The following is a 23404-nucleotide window of genomic DNA, read 5'->3' on the forward strand; positions in this document are numbered from 1 at the left end:
GCAACAAGGAAAGCAGGGCATGAAGGGCTAAGAGTTTAAGCAGTACTGTTAATTAATGCGTTCTTTTTTACACTGGCAATAAACCTCATTTGCAAAAGGGAGTTTTCTGTCCTCTGGGAAAAGGAACAAACAGAAAAAATATACACTGTCAGTATCCAACCCCCTTGCCATGACACATACACACCTCTGCAAACACAGATCTGTTCTGGGTTGTAGCTCCTCTCTAGTTAATACACAGCAAGCCAAAGGGCAGTCCTAAGCAAAAGACCCTTTACAGTGTCATGGAGCAGTTTTTACAACAGTCACACACACACGTGGCAGCAGTCCGAGAAAGGTTAGCCTCTCCRGACTAGCATCCCAGCCTCAATTAAGAGGGGCACAGGGGAAAGCCAGAGCTAGAGGTGCATGCCAGGGAACACAGGCAGCCTCCAGCCTTTCACAGTGCCCACACTGCAAAGTCCATTTTAGCCTCCTCACCCTTATTCCTCACCCTTGTTCACTTCCTTGGCATTACAGAGGCATCTCACTAGAGAGGAGACAAGTGCTCATGTACCAATAAACACGGAAATTGCACAGGCCAGTGTGTCAGCAGCATGCAGCTACCCAGGTCCCGAGCCCTCCCTGACCTGATATGCTCTGCAGGTGTGGGGATGCCTGGGAGTTTAGCACTGCAAGGGCACGAGCTGCTTTCTGTTGTCTTGCTGACAGAAAATTGTACAAAATTAGCACTTCAAAGACCTGTGTCACAGAGCATCTGCACCCACCTGGCTGAGGTTGAAGGTCATTATGCTGTTGTCATCATAGAGAAGGATGTTTATGGTATCTAAGGCCCACGTACTTTCAGCCAACAGCCCAGACTTCAGAGACATCATCACTCTCCAGGCTTCAGGAGTTCCTGTAACATAAACACATGATACTTCCAGCTCCTGGAGTTTAAAAACAAAAAGGAGATACTTGATACTGCTTTCTGGTCCCACGAAGAGCAGAGCCTGCTTTAAGATGTTGCATGAACTGTATGTACCAGCAATCTCTCTGCAGACAATGCCAAACATGGACACTGTAGCTGAAAATGCAACTATCCTGCAAAAACGAAGTCCTTATGGAGCCAGAGCCCTTCTGCCTGGCAGCGCTGTACCAAAGAGTAGCAGCAGCACCTCTTGATGGACACAAGCAGAAAAGCACAAGCTTCCTCTTACCAATATCTTTTGCTGTCAGTCGTCTCCTCTGCTTCAACACAGGTTGTGTAGCTTCTACTGAACCAGGAGGGAAGGTGATGTCTCGTCGTATCATGGGAGGCTGTACAGCTGCTGGTGTTATATGCGAGGCAGGGACTGGTGGTCCTGCCTTCTGCATTTTCATCCCCGAGTGCAGGAATGGAGATTTACTAGGAGAAGTGCGGTTCTCCAGAGGTCTGGGCAGAGGTGCTGGGCTGGATACCTGAGGAATGTGATTCTGCATGCTAGGAGGGGTCTGGTAGTTAGACTGAGGGGGCCTAGTCATTGGGGGTACGGGGGCAGAGGGACCATAAGGAGGTTGCCGGTTCCCATGGGAAGGCCACGGTCCCTCATGGTTTACCCTCTGATCTGAATGCAGAATTTCATCTGTTCGAGTCACTCCGTGATAAGCAGGCCCCTGGGGCGCAGAGCCAGTGCTCTGCCGATTTGGATAGCTGTACCCTATTTCGTTGCGCCCTTGCCACATGGCACCCTGCTGTGGGCCCTCCGGAGTAGACTGTATGGGGCCACCCATCATCTGAGGAGGCATGTTCTGCTGAGCATTGGAGCCTGGGGGAGCCGAGACCCTGTCTCTGCCAAATTGGAATGGGAACTGGTTCTGTGGCCCTCCAGCAGATCGGCGGTCAGCAGCAGGGTATGTACTCCCATACTGGTTATACAAGTCCTGCTGGGGAGACGGCTGTGCAGTTTGCTGCTGGCTCGGTTGCTGGGTCTGTGCTGGAGGCAGCTGCTGCTGTGTCTGCCCCTGCCCGGCACTGTACGGTACGTTGTACATCTCCCCTTCGTGACGCTTGGCAGGCGGGCCGTAGCTGCCATCCATTGGTCGTTTGTAATTCTACAAGGAAAATAAAGGCTCCGTGAACAATGAGATGTATTTAGTTAGAAAGAAGCAATCCTAACTCAATGGGTAGATCTGTGCAGAGCCAGAGGATGTATCCGCGTGGCATGGAAACGCATTTCTCTTTTTTCTTCTTCCCTTTTTTTTTTTTTTTTTTGTTAGCCAATGTGAAGTTAGATTGACCTTTCAGTTTCACAAGCTGAGGCCAACTCCTTGCAGCAGGCTGCATAGTTTCCTTGTGGATCCTACAAGGATGCCCTAGGGGCAGAAATCTGTCCACAGAAAAGACTTTCCCATAAAAAAAATGSTCACCACAAACCAATCTGTGTGCAGGTATTTCTTTCCCTTTCAAATCCAGGAACTTTTGGACCACATTTCTCTTACATTTCCCAGAAAACAGAAGTTTTTGCCAAAGCATCAAACAAAATGCATTAAAAGCTATTGTACTTTTTGCTTCTTCCTTTCCTTGTGGATTTCAAAACACGTCACTGAAAGGAGCAAGAACTGTTCTCCTCCTCTACTTCTTCTAAGTGCCAATGCAGAAAACAGTTAACTGCTGAGAAAAAATTAAAACCTAGATCCCTCTTGCCTCCAAGGGTCTTTGCTTTAAGTACTATCCAGTCAATTCAGAAGCTCTGCTGTCATGACTGGCTTCAGATGGAGCTCTAGGGCTTTAAAGATGACAAGTACCAGAGTAACTCGAACTCTTGGCTCAGAGCCCCGTGGCTCTGGTTGCAGAGCCAAACTGCAGAGCTGTTGGAATTATTCTTAGCACAGCTCAGCAAGTGCCCTCTCTATACTCTCCTAAACCAGAGGACTCAGGAAAATTATTATTATCAGGAAAATATTATAGGTCCTGGCACTGATACAAAGAGCAAGTTATATATAAGGATTATGGAAAGAGATACATGTTCATTCAAACTCTTCCTGAAACAAAGCTGTGAGTAGGAGAGGCAGTAAGGCAACAGGGGAGTGGAGGCAGCTCTGAAGCCTTTGCCTGCAGGCTCAGTAAGTTGTGTGGAATGATCTACCTGAAACAGCTCACCAGAACTATCAAGGGACTTATTGCAGACAAACTCCTCTGATTATTTGGATCAACTTGGTACAGAAACACAAAGGGATTCAGAAAGTTCCCAGAGGGCAGAGAAGCTCAATAAAGCTTCCTGATCTCCTGTCTCTTGAACCCTGAGCGCACCTGACCAAACTGCAGTGTCTCCATTCTCAGAACATGGTGCATTTTCTAACACAACACTGAAAACGCAAATTAAAATTTATTTACACTATTTAGAAACTGGCAGAAACATGTATAAGGTACATAATTCTATCTAACACTTACATGTCCATAAAGCAAATATACTGCCCAAAGAGTTTTCATGCTTCCTTTTTCACATAATGCACACATAAAACTCCTTCTCTGAGTCAACCAAACCAGAAGCTTTCTGGTACCTTACCTGCTGTTGTTGTTGATACATGGTAGTTTGCTGGCTAGGGAAAGGGCTGCCCGAGGATGTGCCTTGAGTGGAGAATTGATTGCCATAGGAATCATGTCTAGAGAAGAAACAAGTATGTTACTCTTCTGATCAGAAGCATATTTCATTTCAACAGTCTCAAAGCTCCCTAGAAGTGGGAAGAGCTGTTTGTGGCAATACCCTACACAGACCTTTGCTGCTGCTGCTGCTGTTGCGGGTAGCGGCTGGGAGAGTACATCCCTGACTCGGGGGTGGAAGGCATGATGTTTGGCTGTGGAGTTCCAGTAGCTAAACTGCCCTCCGGTCCCATGCCAGGCTCCGTCCTACATAGAAACAAAGAGAAAAAACCCACACATTCACTTAAATTCACCCTCACTCCTCAAATGGAAAAGGATGGTCAAGAAAATCACTGTAGTGATGAGAAGGTAATCATTTCACACGAGTCAAGCAAACCAGGTTCTCAATGGTTTCAAGCACCCACCTCACTCTGTCATAAGGGCCTCCATAGGAATAGTGTTGCCGCTGTCCCATGGTCATGTTACCCATCCCTGGACCTGCAGCACGATTGTAAGGGTCACCCATACCACTGTTGGGGCCCTGCCCTGAGGACATGAAGGGATCGCTTCCTGGAGCTGAAAGATTGAAAGAAGGGTCAACAAAACATATCTACATCTGCTTTAGAGACAAATTCCTTCTTCCAGAGGAAGAAGGGCAAGCAGAAGGTCTAAATACTCCTACAACACATTCCAGCATTGGAATTCCAGCCAGATTCAGGGACTAGTGCCCATGGAGAAAAAGGAGATGAGCAGGCAAGGACTTCCTCACCTTTCCTCATACTGCTGTAAGGATCTTTATTTGGCTCATAAGACATGCGACCCATCATGTCGGAGGTATTCATGCTGGGCTGGTAACCTGGATTGGGAGTCATGGAGTTCCGCTTCTGGAACGTGGGATCACTGCCATCTGCAAAGGCATCCTGAAGGCCCACTGAGTTACTCCTGATTCAAGAAACCCACAAACACAGAGTTATAGAGGTCCATGATGACCTGCAAGATTCTTCACCCCATATATTCCCTCAGGTGTTGCTATTCCCTAGAAGGGCTGTAGTTACGCTCCTCCAACAGAAGCAGGACAAACTGCCCCAATCCCCAAAGTGATGATTATACAGACATAGAGAGATGCAGAATCAACAGTGTTGCTGTGAGCCTTTAACAAGGGAGGAAAAAAGCCAAGGAGCCCCATGGCCCCCCTATGGGGTAGTGACCCCAAGGCAACCTCACAGCTGCATCTCACAGCCACCCTGATGGGAAAGGGTGCAATGATTTTATACCTGATGCCTGGCAAAGGGGGCATTTGACTGTGTGGCGTAGATGCTGGAGTCGGTGGCTTCAAGTCTCCTCCTTCTGCCATGGAGCTGCTGGTGGACTGAGGCGTCTGAGGACCCTGCATAGAGCCTGAACCCGCTGCAAGAACAGAAATGTAGCATGAGGAGCTCTGCACTCAACAGATACAACCCAGAACCTCCCAGATTATTAAGCTCAAGAACAGAGTGACGAATCCTCAAAGACAGATGAAACATGGCTAAAATATCAGGAGTCCAACACTGCAGGAACGTACCACTGGGCCTGACTTCCCAGAAGAACCGCATACAGTAACGTAAAGCTGGGAAGATATGTTCATTTTTGCCATGCCTCCATTTTAACCATGCTCCCCTTTATGTATCATGCCACCACAGTGGTCACATTCCCCGGGCTACCCGGTTTCAAATGGTGATGTTCTACAGCGTGCCATAGAGAGGGGAATACGATGCTTTCTCTCAAGTGACAACTATGGTCCTGTCACCTTCACATTTGCTTTCTGACCAGGAAAGAAGGTGGGTTTGAGCCCTCTCCTGCAGTGTCATATTCTTTATGAGTGATGGAAACTCCAGCACTTCAGCTGAAGTTACTAAGCAACTCTGAACAAGGCTCCTCTGTCTGCTGTGCCCTTCCAGTGGGTTAATTCATGCAGGTTAATTCAAACACCACACCACTCCCAAAGATTCCTGGAACAGGGAATGCCGGAGATGCCGGATCTTTCACTGAACGACAAAACCCGTCCAGCAAGTTCCCTGGCTTTGTGTGAGTTACTTTACGCTACAGTAAGCTTTCAGCGAAAATCCCAGGCCATCATGTGTAATCCAGCTGCGCCGTCAGCTCYAGGAGCTCTGCTCTGCCCCTGGATCGCTGTGGCAGCCTCAGCTCTCAGGTTCATAYGCTCCTTGCAGCTGGCAAGAGCTGAACTCTTAATTAATGTTTCCATTAGTTACCAGCCCCAGCACCCGATATCCCTCAGCTTCAGCCCTGCTGGTTGATGAGTCATTCCAGCTATTCATTAAAATCCTCCGAGGTCATGTCCAGGGCATGTTTGTTTACACCCCACCTTCCTGGCACCCTGTCCTCCGCTCCGTGMCTCCCTCCCAGCCTAGGGAGGTCTCGTGAGAAGGAAGGGCAGAGGCGAGCTCAGCGGGGAGCTTCATTCATAAGGCCCCCGCCCCAGTGCTCTATGTCCCCAGGCAGCAGCGGCTCAATTCCCCTCTTTCCCCTAGGAATTTGCTGCTGTCTCCAAGGCTTTACGAGCATTGGCATCGGCAGGAAGTGGCCTCAAGACATTCCCAGCGTYACTGCCATTTGGTGTTTGTCCCCACTCCCTGCTGTCCCTCCCACTCACAAATTTACACACTGTTGGAGCCAGGCCAATTCCACGCTCTGAGAATTAAAACCCAAGAGCAGACTGATTACACCTCCCCGAGGACACGCTGCCGTTTGCAAGAAGGACCCAAAGAGGTTTGCAGGAAATCTGAGCGCTCGCGAGGCAATACCCAGTCCACTTCAGGCAAGGTCYTTCTGTAAACATTTTGGGGTTTGGAGGAATAAGAGTGCGTGGAAATACTCTGACGTGAAGAGCTTTACTCAATCACTCAGCAAGGCCTTTAGATGCTCCACAGCCACAAAAAGTGATTTAATGCGGAACCATACATCATGATCTTCACAAAGTTATGCAGAAGCTTGTTTTCACAACTGAATGGACTGGAATGAAGCGTAAGCCAATGCCAATAGGTTATAAAATCTGCAAGGARGGTAAAGCACACACCTCTCTCTGTGGGATGGCTTAGAGCCCTGCATCCAAACAACAGGACTTCAAGATGCCCTGCTCTGCTCCACTCAGCTTTCAAACAGGGACGTTATTCTCCAGCAAGTGTGATTCCTTAGGAGACAGGCCTCTGTGCGTGCAARGCTGGAGGATGCTGCCTTAGAGGCGCCTCTGCAACCCCTGGAGCAGGAGTGCTCCTCAGGACTCAGTGCTCCTCTTAGGCTCTTAAGCCGCAGCTGAGGTTGAGAGAGCAACTCATGTTGTCCCTAGCCTCTGTGGCTGCTGCTGATCCAGGGGAACAAGAGAGGAGGAAAAGGAAAGTGAAAGAGTAGCATGAACATGCTGAGTTACATGGTGGAAAGGATCACAGCAACCAACYGTGCTTCAGTGTTGCTTCTGCATACTCTCAGTTGCAGAAGTCTGAACTAAGACAAGCAGAGAGAGTAGTTTAAATATGAAATGCAGAACAGTCATCTCATAGCAGGAATCAAACCTATGGACTGAGTTAACAGAGCTGCACAGATGTGCAGTTCAGGGTACGAGCCCTGCAAATTCCTACTGCTAAGTGTTGAAGCACTGAAGCAAGAGCTCAGGCTTTCCACAGCCCTGGAAGGCAGTCTCAGGACTTCCATGTACCATCACATTAGCTAAAACAAAACAAGAATTGATTCACCATCTAATCCATTCTGGCAGGCACCTAGTGCTACAAGAAGTTTTAAGTGGCTTCCCAAATGCCTCACCCCTATCCAAATAAACTCCAAACGCTCTTAACATTTCTGTTCCACTGCCTAGTATCTCCATTGGCAAGAAAGAGTTTTTAGAAAGTGGGATGGGATTTGTGATCTAGTCTAAGTGGAACTCAGACACCACTTCAGACAGAATTTTCATCTAATGACACAAAAGTCATTTTACCTCGCAGAATACACCAACGTTGAATCCACACTGGAACAGGTTTCCTGACTAGTAGAAAGATTACTTAGTCCTTAAAATAAATAAATAAAATCTTAAACTGGAGGGATAGATAAATGTAGCTGCCAACAGAATGGTGACATTCGGACAAGCACGCTGTCGATCAAGGGGTTAGCAGGACTGAGATTCAGCAGCAGTACAATCAAAAAAGGGTTCATTATTCCACTCCTCAGGAGCTAGACAGAAATCTCATGTTTCAGAACCAAAAAGACATCTTTTTCCCCCAAACATTAGAGGAACTTCAAAGCAGACAAAGTTTTTATTTCACCTACATGAACAAGCTCCTGACCAGAAAAGACATCGGAAGAGTTTGCTTTTAAGGCAAACTGGAAAACTGAAGCTTATAGCAAGTTCAGCAGCAATTCAAGCAATGAACTTAATGCAAATGAGACAGAAACAATTAGACTTCCGGAACACAAGAGAGTATAACGTGCACTGCTAGCCCAGCTGTTTTCTACTTTTTTTTTTTTTTTTATTAACAAATCTGGATTGACACTATGCTTAAGTTTTCAGAAACTGGAGAATCCCATTAATTTTGAAACAACAGCATAAAGACTTATGAATTCCTAACTTTTAAAAAGTTCATTTTAAAGGTCTCAAATCCTAGAGTATCTAACTCTAAACAGGCTTACAAAGGTCTCTGAGCACAGAGCCTCAGAAAGGTCTCACTGTCTCCTGCTAAACACAGAAAGAATTCACAAGGAAGACGAGCACACACCCACATCAAGCATTTACTGCCAGAAGGTAGTACTTGCATAGTCAAAGCAAGCACTGCTTTTCTAGAAGGTTCCTAAAGCTAAGCAATAAAAAGGTCTGCTCCTAGAATATGCAGAGATCCTCACAAAAAGTCAACTTCAGACTTCTCTCCCCATCAGACTCTCATATTGCAGTGATGCAACAGTAATTATAGAGGTGTGTGTATATACATACATACATATTTATATTTTCACTTTTTTTTTTTTTTTTAAACTTCATACATGGATGAGACCCCCAAAACATGAAATATATCCATCAAGAGGTTTGGCTTATTCCCAGTATCATTTACTCCCATATTAGAAGAGAATTTAGTCTACACATCAAACAAGAGATTTGATTAGGAACAGGCATGGGGACTTTGCAGAAGGTTGCCACCAGCCTGGCCCACAGCACAGGGAGCCAAGCCTGCAGGATGCCACTGATCCCCTGGTTCAGTCAGCCATCACACTCCTGAAATCAGTCTCTAAACTCACCTGGAGATGGAGGTTGTATCTTAGTTTGAGACTTTTTCGAATCTGCAGCTGCAAAGATATCTGGAGGGGGGTCTTCACCTCGCTCAATCTTGCACTCAAAGGCATAGAGACACTGGATGTACTGCTTCTTCAAAGAACTAGCTGCACTGCTGGACGTGCCCACGTTGAGATTTGTGGCTAATTCGCGCCATTTCTTATTTTTGTTGACCTGCACAACCAAACACAAGACCCTAAACTCAAAATCGCAGCTACTTCTCTTCAGGACACTTTCTGAGAAGAAATCAACACTTCCCAACTAAAACAAACGATGCAGCAAGAGCTAAGTGGCATGTCTTCAGCGGTGTTTAGAAACAAATAAATTCTCTTCTTCTGAAAGTAAACTTCTCTTTTCTCACCTCAAGAAAACAGTTTAAACAGCGATGAATAAGTCAAGTGGCAAAATAACTAACCACAAGGTCAGTTGACTGCCAGATGCAAAGACAAAGCCAGTGTCACCAATCTTTGCACTGGACAGAGGGGAAGGGAAAGCACTTGAACTGCATTTCACCATAGACTCTTTTCAACCAGACAGGGGGATAGACATTTGGTTTACTTAAAAGATGCTATGTTTTATTTCCCCCACCCCCAAACACACACACTTAGAAAGAAATTCATGGCTCACATATGGCATCAAAGCCACCTTTGAATTCTCTTGCGTATTGACTTGTGACTACCAGACACTCACCTGTGTCAATCCTCCAATCTCCTTCACTGAGATGTAGAGCCGGTAAAGGTCCAAGGGTTTCCTGCCTACTGCTGGGAGATTGGTCATGCCCATGGCCTTCTCTTCAGTAAAAGCTAGATACCGATCTACCCAGATCTTCCTTTCAGGCTCACCACCCAGCTCATAGAGTTTGGTGATCTTCTCATTGGTCGTAGTAGAGGAACTGGACTTCTAGGAGAAAGAAACAGATATCAGGACTGAGCACACAAAACCAGTTAGTTCACATCAAAGATGTTTTTAAAGCCAATCAGAAGAAAGTTCAAGAGTCAAAATTCTGCTGTTTTATGGGGAACAGCCTTATATTAGGCCTACACTTGTCCTAGATCAAGGTCAGTCTAAAAGACAGTGTTATTTGACAAAGGTATCAAGAAACCAGCTACTACTCAAGGAATTCACAGAACATCTATTTTTAAAAAGTGAAAGGTTTTAGAAATGCTACAGAAACCAAACAAACCTCAAGGAGATTTTGCAGAGTGCCATCTCTTTGAGAGATCCTCTATGGAGTTGTTTGCTAAATATATGAGAAAACTTCTATTTCAACTTCAAATGAGATTCCCATAGCTGTCACACTCTGCCATGATGAATACTGCCCTCCCATCAGTCTCTCCCATTACACAAGTAGAGGATGCCAGGATAAACTGGCACGAAACATTGTAAAGGGAATAAAAACAAACATGCCCTAGGCAACCACTTGACCAATATGTGTGACAGGAACCCCAAAAATGATCTCTGTTCCCTTCCCTATTCCCTGACAGAAGTGCAGAGATCTCCTGCTACCCAGATGTGACACAATTTCCCATATGGGTTTGTTACTGCTTGTGCATCAGGATCCAGGAAGGCTGTCTGATATGGAAATGTACTGTAGGAATAAGGATTATAAGTCTACAGCCATAAAGTATACATATTGGCCACTGGTTCCTATATATCTGTTTCACAAAGTTGTCTAGGAGTCTATTTAGTGGTAAAATCTGCAGTCCTGCATCTTGCCTCAATTTTCACTGGCCTTCAGGATATGAGAGGACATCGCAGGCAGTTTTTGATTAGCAGAGAAACCTGCCCTGTCAAGGAAAGCATGTCACAAACTTTCTTTGGAGTAAGTTTTCTGACGCTTGCTTTGCTCTGTTTTGGCCTGCTGAGCGAATCCGCCAGGAGAACGTAAAGGCCAGGGAAGTGCAGAGCTATGGTATGGGATGCACCTATGAGAAAGCTGAGAGAGCAGAAATGATCCTTGCTTCCCCCCAGTCATTTGATGTAGTGCAGGATGACATTATTTCACCTTTCACCATCTGGATCACACATATCTGCAGTAAAGGTAGAAACATTTTTGGCATGCCAAATGCCTACTTAAGAGTTACCTTCCAAAGTGAACAGGAACTTCAAATCCAGTGATGTTCTAGATGAAGCCCTACATCCACGATAGAGTGTGTTCACCTACTATTCTGGCTAGGGAAAAGTATCCTCTAGACACCCAAAGGGAGCCCTTCTCATTGATTCACAGGAAAATTTGTTGGGCTTGACTATATACCACACGCAGTCAATTAGGCAAATAAGCAAACTTCAAAGCACAACAGCTGTGGATTTTAAGGCTACAATGATGAAATTTCATAACTGATGTTAGAACTGATGCAAGCCTCTAACAAGCACTGACTTCAGTTTTAGTAAACCTGATTTCCTTGTCACCTTAGAGGAGCTGCCACAACTGCTATGCAAACAGCAAATCTCTTTCAGGTGCTATAATTTTAAAATGTCCTGCCCTTCAGTGATGCGAGAGATGTGCTAGTAATGAGATGCTTCTACTAGTAGTCCAACTTATTTCCTTTAGACTGGAAGAACTGAAACACTTGAAAGTTCGGAGCTGAAGCCAGTCTCAACTAACAAGGGCATGAAAGAGGCTGATGCACCATCCTGAACATCAAATCAAACAACATGCTTATTAAGCCCAGCACGTGGTATTGGTCCCTTTTGGGAAAAAGCATAACAGAAGTAGAATTAGCATTCCTGAACTCAAAAGCACTACTGTGTGTTTCAACATTCTGGAGGGAAGCATGAGATAATCCTTGAATAGCACAGGCCAGGAGGACACAACACCCCTTATTTGCAGCTTCCAGGATCTCCTAGTTCAAGAGCATTCAAGTCCTTGGTTTCTCATAAATAGAAAGGCAGCTGCCAGAACACATGAGCAGAAGTGAGAGATCTTCTAAGTCTTCCTGCAGACTCTGGTAGTGGTGTCAAACTTGCAGAGCATGTATTTTCCTTCAGATAGCAGAGAAGGAGACTAGGGGCTCAGGGTTAGTAACAGCTTTTTTGGAGGTTCTTTTGAACCCATAACAGTAGCATAAAGGAAAATACTCCTTGAAGAACTTGTTTGCTTCCTTCTTCAGGCTTTCATACTGGGATTAGTAAGAGTTTGTGAAACAACTGCAACGCTCTAGTTTACCACCTCTCAGCTGAGAGGTGATAACTGACTAATCCCGAGTCTGCACCAGAAACAAACCCAGGGTTGTTTATACTTCTTTTGGCAGTTTCATCACGATGGGTGATAATTCCTAAAACTACAAAGCTGTTTTGTGGATGAGCCTGATTACTCCCAAAGAGCTAGCAAACATTCTTGGAAGCCCTGGGAGGAAATGGCTTTTCTTCATTTCTGAACTGAAGAGTCCATGAATTGTAGAACTAAAATCCTCAACTGTTTGAATCTTTCTGACAAATCCTGAAGAACCGCTTGGAACCACTGGCACACCCCAAGCCAGCCCATTGGGCTGGACGCATCAAGGGCAAATCACGTTGAATCTCCTTACCTCTAGCCTTTCTTCAATTAGATTATCTTTATTTTTCTGAGACCACTTCTGATTCAAGCTGCAATCCATAATTAGCTATGAATAGCAACTGGAGACTCAAAAAACGCTGTCCCAGAAGATGCATCTGTTCAGGTACATTCTCCTTAGTAACGGCAAGATCGGCCCAGGTATGAAACAAGAACATACAAATTCCTAGGCATGGACAGGGCAAGAATGGAACTTCCTCCCAGACGACATAGAGATGTCAGCACACACCACAAACCTCCTGCAGGTCCCAGTAGCCCCAGGATGACAGATGCCCAAGTGTTTTAGAGAGGCAGACCACTTCCCAAGGTCTATGAGGCATCCATTAAAAATTCTAGATGGAGAGCTGAATTTCTGAGTCCTCAGAGGAAGACACGTGAACTTCAATGGAAAAGTCCCTTTCCCAGCCTTACTGACAGCTGAAGGGTCTCTGTAAAGGATGGCAAGAGTCTCCTCATTCAGTGGCTTGCGTGGCTCATGCTTTCGCTCCTAGCTTTTGAGTCTCCTTAGTGCACACCCTGGTCGGCTCAGGCCAGATTTACAGAAGTATTTTTCTAGGATTTGGGCATTCTATCCACAGGGCTAAGCAAACAGGGGCAACACCTAAGATCTAACATGATCTCCAAATATACCATGGCCAGCTACACAACCATGGGCATATTCATTTGTCTGAGTATAATCACTCATTCCTAATCTAATCACTAGCAACTCCAAACTCTTTCCCCTTCCCTTTTTTTCTTCTTCATAGGAGGAAGGCATGGAAGAGTGACCTGAAGTCTTCTAATGTAGGTGTTAAGAAGGGTCCTAACATGCCCCAAAGCTGCATGTATACAAGGAATTGCAACCTTCTTAAGTTAACGTGAATGTCGACAACACTAGGTAGAGTGATGCTGGGATAGAAGACAGCACTAGACATTAAGTGTCAGAGAAAACATTAGGTGCAGAGCAGAAAACAAGCCCTGTGTGTATTGATACACCCTCATACAAAATGCCAACATACTGCCAAGTACTCAAGACAATCATCTTGCAATGAATTTGTGTAACAGCACTGGGTTAGTTGCAACTTATTGATAAACTCCCAGCAGCAGGTAATAGTGCAGGCAGACTAACTACCGTGATGCAAGAACGCAGCACTGAACAGCGCTGTGCCTACCATAGAGCCAGGGAGTATGGCTCTACCAACGGGACATGACAGACTTGGGGTCTAGCTTATATCCACAGCCCTTGAAAGTCAAATATCTCTGAGAGCTGAAGAAATTCTAACCTTGTAGTGAGAGTGAAACCCAAAAGGAAGAAGTGAGCCCTGATGGCATCTGTAGAGAATTCAGGTGTAGCTGTTCTTGTATCACAGGCCCCAATACAGGATTCAAATATAGCAGAAAATATATTAACAAGTAAAAGGTACCTCCCTGAGAACTAAGGTGTGTGCACCCATGGTAGAAAACAAGAATGTGATATCGACACTGAGATTTGGATGGGGAGACCAAAGTATCTCCTTGGGAAGAGATGATCTTATGGATTTGTACTACACATAACAAATAGAGGCTCCTGAACAGTGTCATTATTAATGTATGTTAATATTTAGCAGTTTCTAAACAGAAGTAATATATTACAAATATAGCCAGGGCCTACTCTAAACCCCACCTACACATACATTTTGGGACACTTATTTCTTTGATTATGTTCCAAAGCATAATACATCCCAAAAGAGAATATCCAACTCACTTGCTACACCCTTGAGCAAGAACCATAGTCACAAGTAGCAGTCATACCACATATTACAAGGCAACCATACTAATGAGAAGTCTGTTCAGGGCAAGAAAGGCAAATCAAATTACATTTCTCTTGGGAAACACACTTACTAGATAGATACCATGTTCAACCCAAGGTAACACATGACAATTTTATTTCCGTGGACACTGAGGAAGATGAGACCGGAGGCAGTTAAAAAAAAACAGAAAACCAAAACATTTTACCTTTGACTTGGATTCTGCTTTTGGTGTCCCATCTGCCTTATTGTTCATTTTAGTAGCAGGTGTTAATTTGACATCCCCAAGACCCATCATTTCAGGACTTGCTGCCATACCTAGGAAGTTAAACAAAAGCTTTAACACTGATTTTAATCCAGTACCATGAAATCAGTGCAACTCCCAACAACCAGTGATGCTTACCTGCGGAGTTGTTGGCCATATTCCCACCCATTGGATAGGGTGGACCCTGGGGGTTAATCATGCCAGCCATACTGTTAATTCCCTGTCCATAAGGAGGTCCAGTTCCCATCATCCCTCCTTGGTTCATGTTGGGATAACCAGGAGGCCTAAAGAAGGACAGGAACAAACAGACTTTTATTCCAACTATTAAACACTAACATCTTCCACCAAAGCAGGTTTGCTATAAGAGACCTTCTTCAGAGGAAGTGGAGAAGCAACTTTCTCCAGACCGCCCTTCCACCAGAACATACCAAAGATCAGGTGCTCCTGTAAAGCCTAACTACTCTAGACCCCAAGCCTCATTCTCAGAAGAAAAGGAGACGTAAACCATCCTGAAAGAACGACTTAACATTTTCACCCTTTACCTTGGTCTGCTGCATCCCCAAGTTGGACTTCATTTCAGCTGCTAAGTCAGCTATACAGGGAAGAGTAGATCTTCACATTTTCCAGCTCTTTGCATTTAAGTGAAAATATACTATTTACATAGATGGGCCAGGCAGTGTCCCAGCAAAATTTAATGATTCTTCTTTCTTTCTTTTCCTCTTTTTACCCCTATCAGCTACACAGCTTTACATATTTGTATCAGGAAGCTTTGTACACAACTGTCACTGAAGCTTGTTATTCAAAGGGGCAGGCTTTGATGCCTTCATTGGTGCTTGGGAACTTGACCTCTTAGCAATCATAGGAAACATCAGGCAAGTGAACAGCACAAAAAAGCCCTTTAAGACAAGCCAGCATAAAGAGTACAGTGCCCAGTCAGACTGCAAATACCCAAATCTAACAGTTTTACTGGGGGAATCTGATTTATAAGCAAGTTCATAGCTCTCACAGCACTGTGATAGGCAACATATACCTACTCTGAAATGYAGAATTAAAAAATAACCCTGTGATTAAACTGTGATTAAAAAATCACAGAATACAGTTGCAAAATTTTGTGCTGAATTACAGCTTCCATTTAATAGCTGCTCGCTAAGACCCCAAAAGGAAAAAGTTCATTACACTGGACAAGCAATGCCTGGGTTGAGACAAATGCAGCTAGATGGCTGTCTACTAGATCTATGGGCTCTACCACACACACAGCATCTTGTAAGTCACTGATCCAACAAAGCAGACCAGAAAGCCAAAACAAGAATGGATACTTAAGTTAAACAGATTTCTCCTACGAATACTGAAAATTCCTTAAACATGTCATTGACAGCATATTCAAAACGACTGCTCATGCAAGTTTTATTATCCTTCTCCTGTAACACTTGAGATCGATGAATATGCCTCAAAGGGTATATATATTCAGTATTCCCCCAACTTTGAATTATTTCATCCACAGCTTTAAAACCCACAGATATGACATGGGGAAGGGAACTAATAAGAGTCCAAAGGAAATCTCATTTCTTACCTAGTCTGGATGGAGTTGGCAGCAACATGCATAGCAGCAGCAGCCACCTCTTGTGCTTTGCGGTTCATGCCACCTGGTGGGGGGCACATCCCTGTGCCCACCTGAGGAGGCATATTCGCCATGTTAGGTCCATAAGGTCTGTTCCCCATGGTCGCATGGCTCATCCTCCCTGGGGGAAGTCCACTGTAAGGTGGCACACCAGTCTGCCCATGCATCTGGCTCCCTGCTCCCATTGGGTTCATGCTTCCTCCCATTCCTGGACTGGGGTAGTTGGCATTGGACATAGCATTGTAGTTTGGCTGCCTGGGATAACCTCCTAAAGAGATAAAAAGAGAGGAAGACAACATCATTCAACTAACTAGTTTATGAATCACTATAAAAATCTTCAATCAGCAAATATTTAAAGATCACTAACAGAGATGAGGGGGAGTGTTAACACCTCAACAAAAAGTCAAAGTACTTGGATATAAGCCACATAAAATATGTTTTGACACAGCCAACTAACAACATCAATTCAAAAGCTGCCTGAAACTCTCGCAAACCTCAACAGAGCAGAGTGAGCTAAATGATCCAGGACAGGATGTAGAAAATTCACTTAACCCTTTCCAAAACATGTAACACTATCAAATTAAGAGGACTGGATCTCCTCCTCCACTGCACTGGCGGCAGTACCTACATCTTTTTAAACCAAGAGGAAGGATATTGCATGTTGAAGTGCAACTAGCCCTGAAAGTAGCCTATTTCATCAGTCTCAAACACGATACACAAAGCACTGTTCCTTCCAGCTTATAAGGAGTATACTGTTTTGCATAACCCACACATTAAGATGAGACAAATAAACACAGTATATCAAAGACAAGAGATATTACAGTAGACACAGGTCTTGTGTATTCCTGAGCTCAGTTGCCACCTTGAGGAGCTCACAGTGCCTCACCTTGAGGTCCATACTGCCCGCTCTGGGGTCCGTAGCTCCCCATGGAGTTCTGCTGGTACGGCCCCATTCCAGCGTGCATCTGTCCTCCAGAAGACTGACGGGGAGATAAGGCTGAGCCAGGCTGGGGCGAGCTGTACTGGGGCATCTGAGGATTCCTCTGCATGTAACCTGGGCACCAGAGAGTGGAGCAGACAATTATCAGTGCAACTATTCAGCGGTGCCACTGGACACACTTTCTTCTGTAACAGGATCCAATAACAAAATCCTTCCAGCAACAGCCTAGATAGATTTACTGTAGTTGCTAGTAAGAAGCCCATTTTCGTCATCAGGACAATATACTCAAATTCCTGTTTTTAACCAGGAAAAAACTAGTATCACAGGAATAGATAACACAACTCAGCAAACCTAGTTGACAACGACGTACTTTCAGCCATAAAAGCTGAAATTATACATGGGGCAAAGATGCACAGTATCACTGCAAGCAGCCCTCATTTTGAAGTATAAGGTCATGGACCCTGGACAAACAACACACAGAAACATGTTTCCAAAGCCAGCGAAAACACCTTACAAGTCAAACCACTAGCTTGGATGAAACATTAAAGAGGCTAAAGGATGGCCAACAGCTGAATTTCCTGCAACGTGCCTGAAGCAATTGCAGCTTATAAAGCTGGGGCAGCTTTTTTAAGCACTGTATCACCACAGAAGCCATGCCATCGAGTCAGGTATTCTTTAATTACATACTGAGCTTTACAAACCATTTACAGTTCTTTTAACTAAATCTTTTAACTCATGTCACTCACCTCGATCTTGCGCTATGCTTGATTGGTTCATGGAAGGATGCATGATACTGTCCGACTGGCCGCTAGGTGGTCGGGGTGGCATCTGATTGCCTACGCAACAGAAAGGAGGGTGGTTAGTCAAAAAACTGCACGCCCAAAAATCTAGGATACAAGAGTATTAAATACTAGAACTACAAACATTTTCAAGAAAATGGCATGTCTGCCCCAGCAAGGCAAAACACAGCAACGGGAAGATCAGTCACATTAACATTTCCTTATTAAAGCTTGAAAAAACAATACCACTGGTTTGCTAGMCAGCCATCTCTTCTTACTGCATGCTTCACAAGTTACAACAGGGGTTTTAAAACAAAAACAAAACAAAACAAAATTACAAGATCTCARTGATCACATAATACTGTCACTGGCCCATTTGCTCCTCACTGGCCATTTTAATTCACTTTTCAGCTGCATGAGGCAGTCACATCAAAGATTTGACACATGCCAAACAGTGTTACCTGGTACTGCAGCAGGTGAAAGTGGACCAGAGCGGGACTGAGCAACACTAGCAGGAGATCCAACAGGGGATGGCGAGGGTCCTCTGATGCCTGGCAGGTGAGGAGAGGTATGTGGAGAGAAAGGAGACTGAGCTGGGTTACTCTGCTCTCCTTGACTGCTGGAAATCCCTGATGTGCTTACTCCAGGACTCAGGGCTCCTTCTGTACCCATGGGCAGATCATCTATTGAACCAGACAGGTCCTGCAATACACAGAGAAATACGTCAGGCAAAAATAAAGAGACATGGGACTGTTCCCTCATCTACCACCATGAAAGACTGCATTTCCCCCTTAGACTTACTACAAATAGAAATCAATGAGCCCCGTTCATGTTATTGTCAGTTATGAAGCTGCTGCACAGACTGAGGTAACTGCCAAATGTGCTTTATCCYGCTGCCTGTTCCTGAACCCGAGAGTTCCCTAGCTGGTTTGTTGAGCACTTGCGAGTGGTCCAGACAACTGGTCAATTCTCTTATTTGCTTCCTTAATTCAGTTTAGAGACTAAAAATTAACAAATGCACCAAAGACGTGTAAAACTACAAATAGGGGAGATGGGTCACACGACCACGACCTGGAAGAGAAATATGGCTTGGCCTTTGAAAGGCAGAGAACTCCTGCCTCCCCACAATTAATTCATAAACCTCAGATGAGCCAGGAAACTRCTCACTTGAGCTGGATAAAACAAACTAAATACAAAGATTTAAAAGAAAACTGTAAAACATTTTTCATGGTTCCCACTTCCCCTTCTCCAGAGATAGCAAAAACTAGCAATTACAACGTCAGGTTTTAAACTCCAGCTTCTCTTGAAGCTAAAGTTAGAAAATACCTTTCCTAGTGCATGTATCCACCCTGAAAAAGAGGAGCATGAAAAAGAGAGGTGCTTGTTTAAGAGCGGTGAAATCTCCAATTGCTACAACAGCGGCCAAAAAACTACAGCACTAAAAATCAGTTGGTGGGTCGGTGAAATGGGGATGCTTCCAAGTGGATGTCATGCAAATCCAACACGCACAACTGTACTGGCTGTTTGATAATAAGATGCATCATCTATTCAGACTTGGCCTGGAGTAAATGAATGAGTTACAGTCCAAGACCAAGAAGACGAATAGGCAGTCGTGGCACATTTGAACAGACACCAGGAAGTCTTAACTATTGCAGTGAGAAGATAAAATCTCTGCCAGAGATTCGAAGGATCGCACCAGGTGAAGAAGCGGCAGCCCCAAGCTTACCCAGCTTCACCTACACTTTGCAAATCTGTCATAGCAATCAGCCCTGGATAAGAAATGCTCTGGCCTGAGCCCTGAAGTCATTTCAGATCTGAACAGGATTCAGCTGACCAGCATGAACAGAGCCAACCTCATTTCAAACACCACACAGAAAGGCTAAGCCAACTGATAAATAACTTGGGCGCTCTGGTCTCGTTTATACTGACTGGATGATTCCTTGTTTAGCAGCAGTTCAGATAACACTTTCCCAGCTCTGTGCAACGCGGAAGGACCTCAGACACAAGATACTGCAAACTTATCAGCCTTCAGAAGCAAGCAAGAGTCCTATCGCTCTGTAAGACCTGTCTGCCAGGTGATGTATGAAAAGGCCCTGACAGCATGTCCCAACATCTCAGCTGGAGAGCAGTACTTCACCACCTCTTAGGAAGTGGAAAATTGGAGTAATATAGGAAYAAAAAAGCCCCAGCATATATCCAACCACCTCATCACTCTTGTTGGATAGACAGTGACATTCAAAAGGACAAGCAAATGGGAGAGTTTAGTATCGGCTGGATGGCATGCAGATATCTGTYGCAGTAGCACAATCTTGTCTATTTTAACAGCAAAATTTAGTCTAAGTGCTTCTAACAAATCCTGGTAAATGCTACATTTGAGCTGCAAACTCCAGACCCTTGGTGGGATGACTTAGTGTATAGTATGTCCTTCATCCCCTGCCACTACTGTTTCCGTTTGGGAGATCATTTCCTGCAAAACAGTCTCAGAGGTATATCTGCTTACTGTTGCAGTATTATCTTCTTGGAAAAAAAACAAAACAAAAACAAAGAAACCCCAAGCTTTGTCTTATTTCAATGAAAACTACAAATTTGCAGGAAAAACAAGTCTATGAGAACTTGCAATTTGCATTACCTTCCTACTGTAACATCAGAAGTATTGCTAGCTCATGCAGCTACTYGCTTCTTTTTCCCCAGACAACTTTGATAAAACCCACATTCGTACAGCAAAACCATCTGAAGTGGGAGTAAAGTATTTCCAATATTTTGCATTAAAAAACATCAACCAACAAAAACAACAAAGAACAAAAAGCTTCTTTCTCCTCTGTAACTCCTGTTTAAGAGGGAGGTTAATCACACCGAACTTCAGCTGCTGGTGTAAGCTATGCATCACGGTTCCCTGCTAGTCAGAGGGGTACACAGTGTCCAGAAGCCAATTCAGTCCAACCTAAAACTATTTCTAATGTCTGCTGGCATCTTTCTGAAATACTTTTAAGCTACTTTTAGGCTGAATCACCAAACGCATCCAAACTCTCCATTTTTGTTCTGACAGAAATGAAGTTGGAGGCCAAAACCCCTTTGCAGCTGTAAAATCCTCCACCATCATCGGCTTTGTCAGACCTGTGTCAGAGAACGAAGCACAGCATTTTAGAGCTGTTAAATCTTTATGCCAGAGGGGCAGAGCAGAGAGCTACTTGGATGAGTAACTTTAGGCTCAGTGGAGAAACACATTATAAATGTACACGTGAGACAGAATATTGGCATGAAAGTGCAGGTAGAGGGCTAGCRTGCAAGGTGAAATGTCAAAGCTTTCTTCCGTTATCCAGACTGTAAGGGATGTGCTTCTGACCTCCAAGAGGTGAAAGAGGGCATTTGCCTCCAGGATCTGAGGAGGTCACCGTCTTCTGCATGAGATAAGAAATATTCACACATGAACTGGGCAGAATAAGTGTGAGAATATACAGCTTGTTAATGCCAGGCAATGAATMCTTCTGCAACATGGGAAACGAAACAGTGTTAAAAACTGTTTGAATATTAACTCCTAAGTAACTAGATAAAAAGCTTTAAAGACGAGGCCTTCGACTTGGCCTATGCATCAAAGCTTCACTTAAGTACTGCAAGTCATTTAAAAACATCGTTTTAATTAGGTGGGTTAACATAGGGTTGCTTTAGACATGCAAGTGAGGGCCCCTCTACACTGTTASCATACCACCGTGGACCTCACGTACAGGAAAAGTAGGCCTCCCAGCTCTAAGGCTTTAGATCAGACCTTCAGTTGGTTTAAAGATGTTAAAAATGAATTACATGTAAACTCTTCTTGGACATTAGGGCAATGTGCAGGAATGGAACCAGGACAATACCGTACAAATCACGTAACTCATGAAGCCACTTCYGTTTCCAAAGCTTTGTCAAGTTTTACAAACCCCAAACAACACAGCAAAGAGAGGCTCCACCAGCACAGCAGAATTTTTCTAAGTTCGTCATTAAGCTTCAAATTCCGCAATACTGTAAATTTCTCAGAAGGTGCGATGTCTAGGAGGGAAAGGAGAGAAACAGGGACTGCAATGCCAAAGCACAAGCAGTTAATCAGCAAGGAGTCGTTTCCCTCCTATCAAGGTATTTTTTCGGGATGCCAACCATCAAGGCATAGAGTAGTGTTTTTTTTTTAACCAGACCTAAAGGACACTTTCAAACTCTGATATTCCATTTACTGAAGTGCACCACAAATTTTGCGGGGTGCGGGGGAATCATCTTTTTACAGACTGCTTTAAGGACAGCTACAGCAGAGAAGCCCTGGGAAAAACAAACAAACCCTAAAAATAAAAATAAAATTGGTGGAGTAACAGAGCCTTACTGCCTTCGGTGGTTTCTGGATCAAGCCCAAGGAGGATCGGGCCAGTGAGGTTTGCTTTGCCCCCACAGAGGGACCTGGAAAGACGCAGCAGCACGCGGAGGGCTCTCCCCTTCCCTCCTCCTCGAGCGCAGCCAATCGAGCCGAGACAGGAGGTGAGCCTCAACAGCAGTAACTCTGCCAACTTGAAGGAAACGTCAGGGTCTGGAGAATTTCCTCACGTGTTTCCAATGTGTTTTTTATGCATTTTATTGCTCATCTGCCATGCAGATCAAAAACGCTGGAGGGATTCCAACTATTTCACACAGAATCTCACACTCCAGGCTGGCTGCAGCCCCAAAGCCTGAGTTTCTTCACTTGAAATACTGCCCAGTGTTATTTTGGGATGTGACCTGATAGCGGAAGCCCACAGGGACCCTGAAACGATAACCGTTCCAGCTGCGACTGGTTGCCCAACCCGTGCCGATGCCAGCACGGGTTTGTCAGCGCTGCTGACAAACAAGGACTCAGCAGCTAACACCTCCTTTTCACACCACAACAAACCCATGCCTGAAATCGCACAAGCTGGTGCCCAACCGAGGGGGCCGGCGAGCCCGGCTGCCTCGGGGACAGGGCTGCAAGTCTTGGCACGGCCCAGGCAAGGGCGCCGGGCAGTTCGTGCTGCAAACGGCAAGGGTGTTTTCATACGAAAAGGGGAACCACCACTGCACTATCTGATACGAGTTCATTTGTTAAGGAAACGCAGAGATGAAACAAGGAGAAATGCTTCAGCTCAGCGTAAGACGAGCCCCGTGGGAGGGCAGACCCCCGGCGGTCCTCTGGCCCGCTGAGCGGGCAGAGCGGCACGGGGGGCCCCAAGCGGGTTGCTCCCCTCCCTGGGGACGGCAGCTCCCGACCCGCTCGCCCTGCAAGCGCGCACGGAGAGCGTGGGGGAAGAGGGAAGGAGCGCAGACAGGCCGTAATGATCGGCGGCACTATCAGATCACCAGATAGCACTCAAGGAAATTATGAGCTGGAGACGAGCACGTGCCAGAGCTCAGAAATTCTGAAAAGCCAGTTGTTTCCATAAAGACGCTTACAAGCAAACCCAGAGAACAACGGTTAAATTTCTTCCCCGCTTCTTTCTGAAGGGGAAAAAGTCTCTTCATTGCTTCTGACTAATTGCAGTACCTACTTTCTATTACAATTTCGTTTTCTCTGCAGTTTCTTTTCCACTTCAAGAACTATCAACA

At 45.0% G+C, this 23404-nt stretch overlaps 1 protein-coding gene across 2 annotated transcripts in view; it reads right to left on the reverse strand.

Annotated features, from left to right (window-relative positions):
• The window catches only part of ARID1A (AT-rich interaction domain 1A), a 63891-nt gene that overhangs the window by 3016 nt on the left and 37471 nt on the right, over positions 1-23404 (reverse strand). The window contains exons 5-19 of one of the 2 annotated variants that reach the window (XM_085304976.1): positions 18289-18529; positions 17795-17884; positions 16995-17162; positions 16061-16376; positions 14629-14774; positions 14434-14543; positions 9597-9803; positions 8873-9080; positions 4873-5005; positions 4368-4540; positions 4024-4174; positions 3734-3865; positions 3525-3621; positions 1197-2070; positions 765-895 (exon numbers count right to left, since the gene is read on the reverse strand). In XM_085304976.1, the coding sequence (XP_085161102.1) occupies positions 765-895; positions 1197-2070; positions 3525-3621; positions 3734-3865; positions 4024-4174; positions 4368-4540; positions 4873-5005; positions 8873-9080; positions 9597-9803; positions 14434-14543; positions 14629-14774; positions 16061-16376; positions 16995-17162; positions 17795-17884; positions 18289-18529 (3177 nt within the window). Of the gene's footprint in view, positions 1-764; positions 896-1196; positions 2071-3524; positions 3622-3733; positions 3866-4023; positions 4175-4367; positions 4541-4872; positions 5006-8872; positions 9081-9596; positions 9807-14433; positions 14544-14628; positions 14775-16060; positions 16377-16994; positions 17163-17794; positions 17885-18288; positions 18530-23404 lie in introns of both variants that reach the window. The other variant, XM_085304975.1, reaches the window with a different exon arrangement.

Source organism: Rhea americana, unplaced genomic scaffold, assembly GCF_003343005.1.
Source record: "Rhea americana isolate MKP2758 unplaced genomic scaffold, rheAme1 scaffold_215, whole genome shotgun sequence".
Lineage (NCBI taxonomy): Eukaryota > Metazoa > Chordata > Aves > Rheiformes > Rheidae > Rhea > Rhea americana.